At 43.3% G+C, this 14,961-nt stretch overlaps 1 protein-coding gene across 10 annotated transcripts in view; it reads left to right on the plus strand.

Annotated features, from left to right (window-relative positions):
• Nucleotides 1-14,961, plus strand: part of LDB2 (LIM domain binding 2) — a 389,066-nt gene that overhangs the window by 59,711 nt on the left and 314,394 nt on the right. For 3 of the 10 annotated variants that reach the window (XM_084799107.1, XM_084799109.1, XM_084799112.1), the window contains exon 1: nt 13,618-14,104. The exons of 1 other annotated variant lie outside the window; for it this stretch is intronic. In XM_084799107.1, the coding sequence (XP_084655233.1) occupies nt 13,973-14,104 (132 nt within the window). In that variant the 5' untranslated portion in view covers nt 13,618-13,972. Of the gene's footprint in view, nt 1-13,616; nt 14,105-14,961 lie in introns of those variants that run through there. 6 more of the 10 variants (XM_084799111.1, XM_084799113.1, XM_084799114.1 and 3 more) reach the window with 3 other exon arrangements.

The raw sequence follows: 14,961 nt of genomic DNA on the forward strand, positions 1-14,961 counted from the left end.
AGTCATTTTTTTCAGGAATATAATGTACCTCCTCATGGGTTATCATATGCACCTCATCCTTGTGGGTTGGATGGAACCTAAGTACAATGATAGGTCTCAAAGAAAGCGTGGTTGGTGGGTCCTGAGAAGACTAAGTATTGTCTCTTTGGCAATTGCCTCACGGAGGCCATTATAAGCCCCTCAGGCAATGTAGTGTTAATCCCCACAGTGTACTCTGTCTTTTGGTTTAAATACTAATCTCCAGAAAGACTCTCATGGGCACATCCATAATAATGTTTGACCAATTGTCTTTGTATCCAGTGGCCCAGTCAAACTGACACATAAAATGAGTTATCACAGACTAGGGAGATGGCTTCATTAGTAAAGTGCTTGTCACGCAAGCACGAAGATGCCAGTTCATATTCTTAGCACCATATAAAATGCCCAGCACAGTGGTGCACGTCTATAATTCCTGAATGGAGGAGGCGATATAAGAGAATTTCTGAGGGTTGTTGGCCAGAAAGAATAGCTGAATAAGCAAACTTAGTTTTGTTGTGACACCCAAATACGGTGGAAAGGCTGGGAGAGATGGCTCAGATGCTAAGAACACTCCCTGCTCTTACAGAAGACCTGAATCTCGTCCGCAGCATCCATATGAAGTGGCTTACAACTTCCTCTAACTCCAGCTCCAGGGAACTCACTATGATCTTCTGGATTGCGCAAGAGCCTTCACTCACACATGTACACACCTCAGCACAGACAAACATACATACACATAATTAAAAAGTATTTTAATATATGGAGAGCAATTGAGGAAAATATGTGATATTGACACCACCCCCCCCCCCGCTTCCACCTGCACCTGCACACACATCAAAATGTACTAATAGTTCTTAATCATCACAAGCCCCAATACTTGCCTAGTACCCAGTGTAACATGATGCCAACAAAAGCTTGAGCAATTGAATGGAGATGCAAGCTACTCTGCACATAAGTACTCATTCCTTTGGAAATGTGACTGTGTTTGATAACATAGTTCTCCAGGCATGCTATGGTATTGAACTGTTTGCTAGATATCAATAACTTCATCTCAACTTAATTTGCCATGTGGTGTTAAGTAGGAGACATGGTATGGCTGGTACTTTCTATACAGAGGGCTAATGTAGGGAGGTAAGAAAAAACCCAATAGATAGCCAAAAGTCCAACTACAAGTGGCCCCCAACATGGGGCATGAACCCATGACCCTGAGATTAAGAGTCCCATGCTCTTCTGGCTGAGCTAGCCAGGGGCAGGAGGCCTGAGTCCTCTGGCTTTATGATTTACAGCCTTCAAGAGTCTTCATTTCCTCCCATATTTCCCTAGAAATGAACCCAGTCATGAAAACCTGAACTTTATTATAAAAATGATGCAGTTTGGATTCTATTGAGTGTGCTTTTGTGAATGAATAGTTACATAAAATATTGCAAAAAATTTTGCAAAAAGAAGGCTAGAACAGTAAAAAAAAAAAAGTAGTATGTGATGTCGCTGCTCCTTTTCCCCTCTAAACTTCCTCTGTCCTACATAGTGTTGGGGCACTGGATGGGATAGACATGGTGTAGGGAGATAGGAAAATGAACCTGATAAAGTAGCCAGATGTCCAGCTATCGGCTAAGGGACTCTTGTCTAGTTAAAGAATCAAAGGAAAAAGTTGTGTTCTAATTTAGAGATTCATGGAAAACTTACATAGGAAGTAGCATTTAAGGCCCGATATGCCTATAATCCCAGCACTTGTTAGGCAGAGGCAGGCAGACTTCTTAGTTTGAGGCCAGCCTTGTCTACAGAGTGAGTTCTAGAACAGCCATGGCTATGGGACTACATAGAGTAACCCTGTCATGAAACACAGAGAGAGAGAGAGAGAGAGAGAGAGAGAGAGAGAGAGAGAGAGAGAAGAGAGAAGAGAGAAGAGAGAAGAGAGAAGAGAGAAGAGAGAAGAGAGAAGAGAGAAGAGAGAAGAGAGACAGAGACAGAGACAGAGACAGAGACAGAGACAGAGACAGAGACAGAGACAGAGACAGAGACAGAGACAGAGAGACAGAGACAGAGACAGAGAGAGGCAGAGAGACAGAGAGACAGAGAGGAGAGAGAGAGAGAGAGAAAGAGAGAGAGAGAGAGAAAGGGGAAAAGAAAAGAAAGAAAGAAAGAAAGAAAGAAAGAAAGAAAGAAAGAAGCATTTATATTCTGTGCTAAGGAATGAACACGAGACACTTGTCCTTTAACTATTAAATGTGAAAGAGAAGAAAAGAGACACAGTAGTGCATACCTGTACATGGTGCCCTCTTCTGTCACTTCACAGCTGGATGTCCTGACAAGAGGGTCTCTCACATGTGGGAGATGAACTGTGAGGTCTTTCTGCTCAAGGTGTGCAGCTGGAAAAGCCAGTGCACTTAACACTTTCTTTGTACCTCCAATCATTGTACCAGTTTTCTTAAGAAGTAAGTATCACATCTGCCAACAGAAACCTGAAATACAAATTAAAATCTGGTGATATGATAATGAGGCAACTTAATCGCAAGGCCATTAGGCAGCACAAATCAAACACTTTGCATTTGCCTACTTGTTGCTTGAAAATGATATTGCTTTCAGGATTTTGTTGTGGATACATGTAAATGCACAAAACAAGCCAAGAATATTCACCGGAGGGTTACTGGATTTGGGGAAAATTGGAAACAATGGGAATATCTGGAGGAGGTTACAGTTAAGATAGTTATGTCTGTTTGTGACAGTAATTCTCACATCACTTAAAAATGATGAGTAGGTTAAGGACAGTCCACTTAGGAAGCAAATCAGTCAAAAGCAAGAAGTGGCCAGGTGAAAGCAGTGGGTAAATTATTTGTCCCCAGCACACAGGCATGACAGTAAGTGCTGTTTTCAGGAACAAAGTAACATCTTCGTTACCTCAGCTATTTGGCTTTTCAAAGGCAAACAGCAGACACAAACCTGGCCAGTTCTGGGAAGTATACCATTATGTACAGTTATTTTTTCAAAAATACATTGTTTGATCTTGGATTAAGATAAGACTTTTATGAAAGAAAAATATACACACATTGTGGATGTCAGTCTGAATAATAGAGTCAATTTCCAGAAGCATCAGCACAGGGCCCATTTGTTCAAAAAATTGTCCAGTTCCAAGTTTGTTCTTGGTGAGATCTGGGAAACTGTGCAGAGCGTTGTTATTCTTGGGCACATCAGATGGGTGTCTGCAGGAGCCTGAAGTCACAAGCCAACCCCAAAGTCTTTCTGTGTAGCTCTCTGACAGTCTGGGGGGGCATGGTCTGGAAGCCCATGGCTGATGCAGACTGCCCGAGTAGAAGCAGCTAAAAACAAGGGCAGGTAAAACAGAGCGCAAGGAGAAAAATCACATGATATGATACTCAAGCCTATGTGTTAAAGTCAAACTGGTAACAGTCAGAGCTGTGGCCATTTGCTCAAAGAACTCACCATCTACTATATTCCATACAGGGAACAAGTTGGTTACATAGCTAAGTGGCTTTGTGTGTGTGTGTGTGTGTGTGTGTGTGTGTGTGTGTGTGTGTGTAATGACTTAATGGGAAGAGCATCTATGACATCTAATAACATACTTATAACCTACTTACATAGAATCACCTGTGTGAGGAGCAGGACCACGGCTTGTGCATGCTAGCCTGTCATGCATACCTAACTGGACAGAGCTTTTGGGAGACTTCCAAGTTACCACTTCCTGTGAAGTCCCACTTAATATTTGTATGCAACTATAGGGCAGACAGTAAATGGTGTTCTTCTTTATTTTGCGTGCGGTCATGTGTGACTGGGCACACACCCAGCAGGCATGTGGACATCAGAGAACAATTAGTGGAGTTGGTCCTCTCCTACCATGTGAGATTTAGGAATCAAATTCAGCTCACCAGCTTGGTAGCAGGAGCCTTTACCCACTAAGCCATCTCACCTGCCCCGCCCCTCTTATTGCTATTATTATACCCTTATTAATGTAGGAATAGACAGGAAATAGGGTCTTATGAACTACCTACAGCCCATCCTGCTTTGAGCTGTGAGCCTCTTCGGGCCTGGATTTCAGACTCTTCATGGACCTTCTCTGTGTTAACAAAGTACTATGTGTACCCTGTTTTTTCAGAACTGTGTTCTCTTGTGCCACTGGGCTCCTCTGACACAAGAGTTTGTGCATAGCTTTCCCCAGCTTCGGGTGGGTTCTGGCAGCCTCTATAATTCCTTGGCTGTGAGCAGCATCAGTTTAATTCTGCCTCCTTCCTCTTTGGTGACATCTCTCCTTATGTGAACAGCAGCCAGTCGGTAGATTGAGCACCCATCCTAATTAAGTGTGAACTCATCATAATGACACCCATAGAGACCTGATTGATGAAGAAACTCACATTCTAAGGTAATGGGTGAAGTGTGTGTGTGTGTGTGTGTGTGTGTGTGTGTGTGTGTGTGTGTGTGTTATGATTCATCTCATATTCACTTTCTGTAAAAGAGGACTTGACATTTTTGTAGGTCCATGGACACAGAAAGGTCCATTCTGCTTTGGGCTGGAAAAGTATACATGTGACCCAGGGCTGGCCACTCCCTTGGCCATAGAGACTGGCTTGGATGTAGGATAGGTTCACACCAGTCAGCGAGACACGAAGCTGAGGTTTCTGTTGGAATCTATAGAGAAAATGTCTCTTTCTGGTGCTAAATCAAGAATCCATAATCCTAGCTATGCCCACAGTTACTGCAAGGACAGAGGCTGCCAAAGAGTAGAAAGTCCAACAATACAGCCTTAGGGTCCAAGACTTTGGAAGACAATCCGGGCCCCTGGATCCTCTTGTACCTGAATTCAGATGCTTGGTACTTTTCCAATTATGCTAGCAAATCTCTTTGGCCCTTTTTGTTTGGGACATTTAGGAGCAAGATTTCTTTTACTCAAAACCATGTCTTTATTCGCTTGCTACAAGCTTCCTTCCCTTATGAATGAGATGTGCTGTACACGTGATAATCCTGTGCTTGAACAGGCCTATGCCCTAGCAGCTCACAACTGAATGTGGATAGAGACACAGGCTGTGAACTGTCTTGATTGACAGCACAAAATAGAAAGGAGCCAGCCTGTCCTGGTTTACCTTTCATTCCAGCCATTGTTTCCTGTGTAACCTTAGGCAGGTCCCCTAACCTGTCTGTAGCGATGTTTCCTAATCTTGAAAATAGAAAACGCTAACTCTCTTTTTTTTTTTCCTCATGGGAATTTTTTTTTAAAAAGTATTCTGTGAGTTAATATTTATAAAGTGCCTAGAAAAGTGCCTGACACCTCACAGGAGCTACCAATCACTATGGACCAGAAACTATCATTCCTGATTGCTGTATGAGATACATCTTTTACAAAGAGACTGAAGGTGACAACAGGGGCCTGACTTACTGCTGATTAACGCAGTGAAGAAAGACAAGACTGGATCAAGATTGCAGCTGCTTCAGCCCTGGCCTATGGTCTTCCACAGGTCAGAAGTAGACCACGGCAGTTTTGGTAGCAGCACTGAGAGCTTTTGGGATTCTAAAGGCAAACAGTGTTTTAGGGAAAGGGCTCCTGGACAGAGATCTTTTTTTTTTTAATTTGTGTGTGTGTGTGTGTGTGTGTGTGTGTGTGTGTGTGTGTGTGTGTACACATGTATACATAGTACATGTATAAAGGACAGTGGGCAACGTTGTGAAGTCGATTCTTTTTCTGCTTTACATAGATTCCTGTCATGTTGATTGACAGGCTTACACGGCAATCACCTTTACCCTCCTGTTCTCTTCATGACTTTAAAAATCATTTACTTATTATTTTCTCTGTAGGTATGCATATGCCACAGTGTTCATGTGGAGATTAGAGGACAGTTAACAGAAATGCACTCTTTCCTTCCACCATGGTGACGTCCAAGATTGAGTAATGGCGTCAGTCTTTATAACAGACACCTTCACACACTGAATTTTCTACCCAGCCAGGGTAACCTTCACCTTATCAAGTTTGCTGCCCCCTTTTTTCACTCAATCTATAAATCACACCTGACTTGTAGTAAGTACCCAACAAGTTATTTTTACAAATCAGGGAATAATTAAATAATAACTTTTACACATCTCTGCTATATGGTAGCCTAGCCCTGGATTAAGAGTGTAATTTGTTAGGCCAGCTGTATTTCCTTCTGGTAAACTCTTAACCATTTAATGCACAAAACTATCCTGAATATCCACACATGCCAAGCCTCAGGTTGAGTTTTAAGAGCACTCGGTGTATACAAAGCCATCCCACCATCAGTCATGTGGGAACTTCAGTCCACGTTGCAGTGCACAAGTGCAAGGACAGATGTGAATTCAAAGGGCAGCAATGTAGATCGGGGGATGGGATATGATGGGCTATTAAGACTATTTGTCTGTGGGTGGGCTCTCAAAAGGGGCGATGTCTTGAATTGATAAGAGCTTAAGATTGTAGGAAAACTAGCCACACCAGGAGCCAAGAGCAGATAGATGGGTTTAGAGTAGAGAGGATGTATTCCAAACTCAAATGGTAGATATGCATGGGAAGTGGATGAGATGGAAGAGGAGGGGGGCAGCACTAATATGGCTTTAAAAGGTAGGAGAAAGACAAATGTCACGGAGTCAGAGAGAGGAGGTCCAGCTGGCACACCCTTTAAGTTAGAGAGGAGAGGCGCATCACAGATGTTTAGCCTGTTGAAGGTCAACTCTGTTGAATGGTCCAGCTATGGGGTTGAATCTGACTGCTAGCTCCTTGGAACTGAGCTATTTTTATTGTTGATGGCCTATCTTAATCACTGGAAGTATTGGTTAGATTAGATTTTCTTTTAGTCAAGAAGACATTAGAGAACAGTTGTAACCACCATAGGAAATGACACACTATTTTTTTTTTTTTTTAGCTTCAGGGCTGAGAGAGTTCCAATCTCTTTGACTTGGAACCAGCAATGTCCTCCTTAAGTTTCAGGTCAACTGTGAATTTCCTATGGCTGCACAGCAACCAGTGATGCTGCTGCAAAAATGACATTTAGAACCGATAGAGCCACAATACTTTTTAACAGATATCATCTAGAAGCGATGAGGGAACCCTTGAAGCCTCTACTTCATGATCTGAGAGAGGGTATTAATTTCTTTTATTGATGAAATACTTGTCAAAAAAAAAAGCAAAAAAGGCAACAACAACAAATAAGCAAAAATATCAACGATCTCCCCTCCAATCAACTTAAAGAAAGGTTGGTTGGTTTGAATTATAAGATCAAAGGCATGTCCTTCATGGCAGGTCAAATATAAGGCTGCTTCTCACATTGCAACAAGCAAGCAGAGAGTTATGAATGCTGTGCTCAGGGCCTTCCTCCCTTAATTCAGTCCAGGACTCCATCCCACAGCATGGTAACATCCAATTTGGGATGAACCTTTCCTCTTCAGCTAACTTTATTAGAAACAACCTCATAGACATACCCAGAAGTGTTTCCATAGTGACTGTAAATGTCTAGAGATGACTAAGATTCATTACCACAGAGAAGTTTTTGATGCATGCTGGGTAGATGACGTCAACATCCCATGACCAGTTCAGTTCTTGAGTCTGTCTGAAATCAACATATCCTCCTTGTATCTGTAAGTCAAGTTGTTTGAGTGAAATAATTGCATTGCCATTCTGGGCTCTGATGGTTAGTTTAATGGTCAGGTTAAGGAATTGCCCACAACAAGTCAGTCTATGGTATGTCTGGGTGGGGAAATTGTCTTAATTGTCCTAATTTCTAGAGGAACACCCACTCTAAATGTGAGCAACACCCTCTGGTAGCTGGAAGAAGAGAATCTCCCCATTCCTGCGTCATCTTGACCTTCACTCTTACTGATGTATTCATCCACTCCATTGTTGTTTTCTGATTCCTTTGATGATAGAAGAATCAGCTTCTTTGGGCTTCTGGCATGGACTGAAGACTAGTAGCTCTCCAGGAATACTCTATGCCTTTTAGCTCTAGTTTGGAACTGCTGAGGTTGACATATACAACATCACAGAGTGAACAGCCACCACATTCTCCACCTCTTAGGTATGAGACAACCATTGTTGAACTACTTGGACTACATTGTGGAAGCCAATTTACCCAGCCTCCCTTTAGCATGTACTGCTTCTGTAGGAGAACACTGACATACATGGGCTATCTAGCATATAACAATGTGCAAATATCCGTGAATGGCATGAATAGTATTCTAACATTGGCCTCATCTCTTTTCTTTATCCTTAAAGTATTATTTTTTGCAATTTACATTTTGAGAGTTTTATACGTGAGTACTACATTTAAGTCAGTTCTACCTCTCCCCCTCCACTCCCACTTCCATACATCTCTAATTCTTTTCCAATTAGAATTAGATTCCCCTTTGTAATGTTTCCACTTCTTGCCAATTTCTTGTCATATTTGATGTCATGTGTATTCATTTGCATGGCATCTCTTCTGCTTGCTACGATACCTCTTGATCTTTCCCTCTTGTCTTGCTGAAAGATCCTTAAGGAGGATCACAAGTATCACCTCCATTGTGAAACCTTCCTTGATTTCTGTACTTGAATGGATTCTTGGTCATTCTCAGTTATAAATATGAGCATGCATATCATATGATGACTTTGGTATTTTTTGTCCCATTTCTATAGCTGGTGACCGTTTACCCTTCCAGCTTGTTCTCTGAGCTCCATGTTCTTAATCTACTTTTATCACTAAGATTAGTTCATTTTTGTAACCTCCTCTAATATTAACGATTATGACTATATAGTGAATGCCAGACACAATCACAATCAGCTTACATACATTAGCCTATGTCTTCTTTGTAAGAAAGATAGGATTGCTGTTGGTGCCCATTTTTCAGACAAAAACACTGAAACACAGAGAAATTAAGTGTCATAGCCATACAATGAAATGTAGATGTTATGATTTAATGCTGCCTGTTAGCTGGGCGTGGTGACACATGCCTTTAATCTCAGCACTCAGGAGGCAGAGGTAGGTGGATCGCTGTGAGTTTGAGGCCAGCCTGGTCTACAAAGTGAATCCTGTATAGCCAAGGCTACACAGAGAAACCCTGTCTCGAAAATCAAAACAAAACAAAACAAAATGCTGGCTGGTAAAACTCTAAAGTTTGTATTCATGTCTTACTCTTCACTGTAAAGACCCCAGAGTTGAAGAATAATATCTCCATGATCCCCTGGTCTAGATGGTGGGCCTGTGGTTAGTCACTTGAACGCAGAGACTGTATTTATAGGTCTTTCCCTTTTAGTACATCTCAGCTGCACCTTGAATATGCCAATTAGTGGAAAGTGTGTTGAATGAAAGACAGACTGAATGAGTAAGCTATGGGCAGTGGTAAAGAAGGGACAGAGGAAGGGGACCAGTTAAGGAGGAAGTTGAGACCTTGAAGAGTGAAAGCCCTGGGGCGGTAGAAGGCAGGGACAGTCCAGCCGCCATGAAGCCGGGGTGGAGCCAACAGCTGCCAGACATGCTGGCTTTCCAAGGAAAGATGGAGATGAGAACTGGGTAAAATCCTTCCCTCATGAAGTTGCAGGAAAGTATTTCAGTGAACGGCGAAGTAAGTGTTCTGTGCAGTAAAAGTAAACAACTTGTTTTAGCTTAGGTTCTGAGCTGCAAGAGCCAATGCTCAAAATACAAAATAAAATGCCATAAGTATGGTTTAGTTGTTGAGGGCCATAGAACAATCACCTGGCCTTGTACTTGCTCTTGCTTCAATGGTATACAGACAACACCATGTTGAATTTTCCTATTTGCACTAAGTACTAGACTTTCTTCACTTGTGGACCAGAAGGTTCAGAGATGATCTCTTAAGAAGGAAGGAAGGAAGTCAGGACACAGGCAAGCAGAGAGCTGACATTGCAAGGTCAGCATCCTGCAGGTGCTGGAGACTGTTGACAACGAGGCTGTTGGGAATGGCTAAACCAGGCTTCAAGAGAAGGCTCTAGAATAGGAAGGGGAACTGTGAAAATATGAGAGTGTACAGGATGAAGAATAAAATTAGGCTTCTTTTCCCATTTCATTAGTTCATACCCCTTAAGCACACCCAGTGGCCACTGGGTACTCTTGGGATGAGGAAATGATGAAGACCATTCAGGCAAAGGGTGTATGAATCTTGTCTCTAGTACTCACTGCATGTCCTTGCAGAACTTTCTTAGTCTCCTGAAGCCTTGGTTTCCATATCTGTAATATGAGGGTAGTAGGGTGCACATAATGGGCATCAGCCCCTGGAAGACAGGAAAATAAAAGTTCAAAGATAAAGGAACCTCTGTGTACCCTCTGCCCAGCTTCCCCAGATACTCAGAAAACTATGGCACTAAGTCAACTAAATAATAGATTTTATTGGGATTTCACCAATTTTTTTTGTACCAACTATGCAGCCCTGACTGACCTGGGACTCACTATGCAGACCAGGCTGACCTCTCCTAAGTGCTGGAATTAAAGGTTATATGCCACCAAAAAAATAAAAAATAAAAAAAAAAGAAAGAAAAAAAAAAAAGAAAAAAAATGGGAGTAGTAATCAAGTCAGTCCACCGATCTATTGTGAAAATGACTGCAATACTCATACTCTGAGTTCTGAGCCTTCAGCCCAGAATCTTGTTGTAGGAAGTTCTAACAACTGGCAGAGAGTAGTACATTTCACATAGAAGTCCTCAAAGAAAAGAACACAGAGGGGACAACAGCCAACCCACGGGAGGATTTTTTAAATTTTTTTTTAAATTTTAACTTATCTCCATCACAGCATGTTACAACTGGGAATGATCTTCCCAGTGTTGACCAGCGTATCTCTGAGGGGTCTCCCTTACAATCAGTAAATAGGAGAAGTCTTTCTGCTGTGCCAGCTTAGGCCTGCCTGTGCTCTCTAGTGTCTAAGCTGGAAACAGGCACCCAATAATCGTAACTTTGCTTGAGTGCATAGATGCGACCGTTCACAAATCTTGCGTTCACAAATCTTTAGCAGTAATCTTATGAAGCATGCACTTTCATTGTCCCCACAACATGGGCGACGTCTGAGGTTGATTCTGGAGATATCCCTACCCATTGTGAAGGACAGTTGAGTAACTAATGACGAATTAGAAAAGGCTACTCTATGTGGCCCATGAGTTGGCTCAGCAGGTCAAGACACTAGCCTCTGAAACCCTAGATACGCTCTTTTGGTGCTTAGCATCCCTGTAAATGTGGGGGGAAAAAGAGCCGGCTCCACAAAGTTGTCCACTACTTCCCTATGTGCCCCCTCCAACACACAATAATTAGTAGCAAGCAAACTTTGAAAGGTTAAGGCATAAGGAGATAATTTAACTGAGTAGAATGATAAACAGGCATGTGTAAGAAGGGACAAAAACATAAATGTGTCGCATATGAAGGAAAGATTATTTCTCTGCAAAGATAAAAGATCACAAATAAATAAATGAATGACAGCAAATGAAGAGGTGAATGAATGAATGAATGAATGAACGAACGAATGAACGGGAACCCAAAGTCTTCCTCAGCTCCAGGCGCCTGTGTAGCATGAATGTCGAGAACTGGGACATTTTTTTTTTCCTACTGGAAATGCTTCTTGCTAAAAGCGAAAGCATAGAATATGGTCAGTTTCTGTTTCCTATGCTGAGCGCTCTGATTGGGAGGAAGGATGGAATGTAAGCAATAAGATGACTGTAAATCTGTACACAGCCGACCAGTTTAGAGCCTCGAGAAGGGACAAGGATGGAAAGCCATGGAAGAGGAGTAAGCCTTGGAAAGTTGCCTGTGGAGTTTTTAGACACGAACAGCAAATATTTCCAGTGATAACTTAGAGTGCTTTGCAAGAACAACCCAGGGCAACGCTTACCTGAATCCGAGCACAGCTCTCCCTCGGTGGGGCTGGATCATTCCTGGGATGCACACACCTGCCTAGGAGGTCCTGTGACTCAAGCAATGCCATGAAAAGGCAAACACAAACTCAGGCAGACACCGAACTCTAGAAATGCCTTTACTTGGGGGATTTATGCACGAGGAAAGGTTGGCTTTTGCCATGGCCACCATACTGAAGCATAAATCACACCAAATTTGTTTGAAATCTCGTCTTTAGGAGGTTGTGTGTTTTGACAAAGCTTGCAGCAAATTTGGCCCAGCTTTTGGGTTTGTAATGAAACCTGAAACCCAGCGTGCTGGCCGGCATTGGGGTCTCCAGACACGTGTTCTGAGCAGCCTAAGAGTAATACCTCCTCTAATCCTATCCTGGCAAGTGACTTGACTGTGTGCTGGAAGTTTGGGGTGGACTCTGCAAACATTTCTTGCAGGTGGGAGACAAGACTGATCAAGACAGCAATTTGGGGACTTTTTTTTTTCCTCCTGGATGTAAACTGCAGAACTAACAGCAGCTGTGCCCCTGCTGGCTAGTTGACTCTAAAATACCCCAAGCCACGACTGGGGCAGAAAGTTAATTAATCTGTTTATTAAAAAAGGAGAAATGTCTCATTTGCATGCATTTGCATCCAGGTCTTGCATTCATCTTGCTTTTCTGTGGTCTTTGCCCCTTTTCCCCCTGACTTAGCTAACTAGGTGTGAGCTCTTTGCATTTGGATTTTCTGGGGGCTGGGCTTTACTTAAGTGTCACGTATCTGGTTAACCTTGAAGCCAGCAAAAATTGGACTTTTTTCTAGATTCCCTAATTCTTTGTAGCAATTCTCCCCTCCCATGGGCTATTTGGGGTTTCTTCCAGTTGTCAAATACCACAACTAAGATTTATAGACTTGGCCACTCTTGGGGGGAAGCAAAGACCTCGTCACCAGAGTTGGACATGTTACTTGGGGGACAATACAGACAATACACTCAATTATCTGCAATTTCTTACTCAATTTCTCCTTTGCTTTTCCTATCTTACTTGGCGGTCTGCATTTTGGATTTTATTCTATTTTATTCTATTTTATTTTTTTAGAGGTAAATGCCCATTGCCTCTTGGATGGATTTTAGATGGCCCCACATTCAGGTCGGGTGATATTGTTTTTTACCTGAGACTATGCAGGCAATCTGAATAAAGGCCCACTAAAAGGCCCCCATCTTCAAAGGGCTTGACTGGGGTTTGGGGAGGACAGGAAGGGGGCTGGGCATATGCATAGTTTGGAAGGCAGGGGGAGGGGAGTGCTAAGGCACAGCTGCCTACCCGAAGTACAGCAGGTACAGCCAAAACTCTGTAGGGAGCTGCGGGCCCAGAGGAATCTTCCCCGGGGGAGTGAATCACCATTCCAATTTCAGAGGGACCAGGGTGCCAGTGCTGCTGTGTTTGGGAGCCATCCTATTTCTGATACATTACAACAGTGTGGCTGTCAGTCAGGGGCTGCGAGAGGTTCAGGCAGTGGAAGAACCCACCTCCATGCTAACAAGCTTAGCAATCAGGCTGTGCAAGGTCTTGGGTAGAGGGGGAAAAAAAAAAAAAAACTCAGCCTTAGACCTCTTGTCAGACTATGAGGAGAATTATATTTTTGAACTGGTCTACAGTGTGGACAGGAAATGACCTCTTCAGCAACTGCTTCTTTAAAAACAAGCAATTGGAGCTTCTAGTTATCCTCCAGTCTCTCTCTCTCTCTCTCTCTCTCTCTCTCTCTCTCTCTCTCTCTCTCTCTCTCTCTCTCTCTCTCTCTCAACTCCCTCTCCCCCTTCTCCCTCCTTCCTTCCTTCCCTCCCTTCCTCCCTCCCAACCTCCAACCTCCGCTCTCTCCCTCTCTGAGCTCCAGTGCTCCCTCCCCTCCCGCGCTCTCTCCCTCCCTCCCTCCCTCCCTCCCTCCTCGCTCCCTCTCCTCTCTAGCTCGCTATAGAGGGCTCCCACAGCACTTCCCAGCCAGTGTGTTCAGCCTGCCTGCCTGCCTGCCTCTGTGTGCGCGCGAGCGTGTGTGCGTGCGTCTACTTTGTACTGTGAAGAACACAGCCCATGTGCTCTGCATGGACGTTCCTGATACTCTGCTCAGCTTGATTTTCGACAAGCAGGCAAGATGTCCAGCACACCACATGACCCCTTCTATTCTTCTCCTTTCGGCCCATTTTATAGGAGACATACACCATACATGGTACAGCCAGAGTACCGAATCTATGAGATGAACAAGAGACTGCAGTCTCGTACAGAGGTAAGTTCTTCAACCTTGCCTTGTGTTTGTGGATTAAAAAAAAAAACAACTAGAAAACCAAAACAAACAAACAAACAAAAAAACTGTGCATGGGCTTTTCCTGGGTTTCCTCGCTAAATTCTGTGGGAAGTGTCCCACCAGCTACTACCACGTAGGTGGGAATAAGCGCAGCAGGGTGAGCCCATGAGTTTGATTGCTGGGTTTCAGGGACAGTAACTCTTGAAGCTGGGGACAGTTTCTGCCGGAATCTTAGAATCTGCAAATAGACAAGCCAGCGCTTGGTTCATATGAGGGGGTCTCTAAGAAATGCAGGTTTCCCAGAACTCTGATGTTTATAGGCTTAGAGGTGGTCCTGTTTGTTGAGATAAAAATTGCAAGAGACTTTGTAAATGTTTGTGTCTGTGGGGTGTTTGTATGTGTGATATAATGTATACGTATAATTGCAAATTCCGTAGGAAGTCTGTTTTGACCTGTACTTACTTTTTCAAAGTGACTAAAATTTAGGTAAAAGGGGCAAGAGAGAAGTCGTGCCTACTTTCCAGAACTCCCTGGAGGTGGGGTAGGGAGGAGACCCACAGGTTTGCCTGCTTTAGTGTTAAATTCAGAAACAGGTTGATTGTGTGTGTGTGTGTGTGTGTGTGTGTGTGTGTGTGTGTGTTGGGGGGGGGTGTTTCTATTCTTTCTCCTCTCTCCAAAGCTTGTGCCTCCCAAAGGACTCTACCTTGGGACAGGAGCTAGCTCCCCACTGAAGCCAGCAACAGTTTTGTGTAGTCATGATCTCCTCCTGAGAGAGGGAGACTGAGCCTCTCAGGCAGTGAGCCAGTGCAGGACTTCTTCAGAACTTTCCAAATGCAAAA

The sequence above is a fragment of the Acomys minous genome, assembly GCF_964271855.1.
Source record: "Acomys minous genome assembly, chromosome: 10".
Taxonomy (NCBI): domain Eukaryota; kingdom Metazoa; phylum Chordata; class Mammalia; order Rodentia; family Muridae; genus Acomys; species Acomys minous.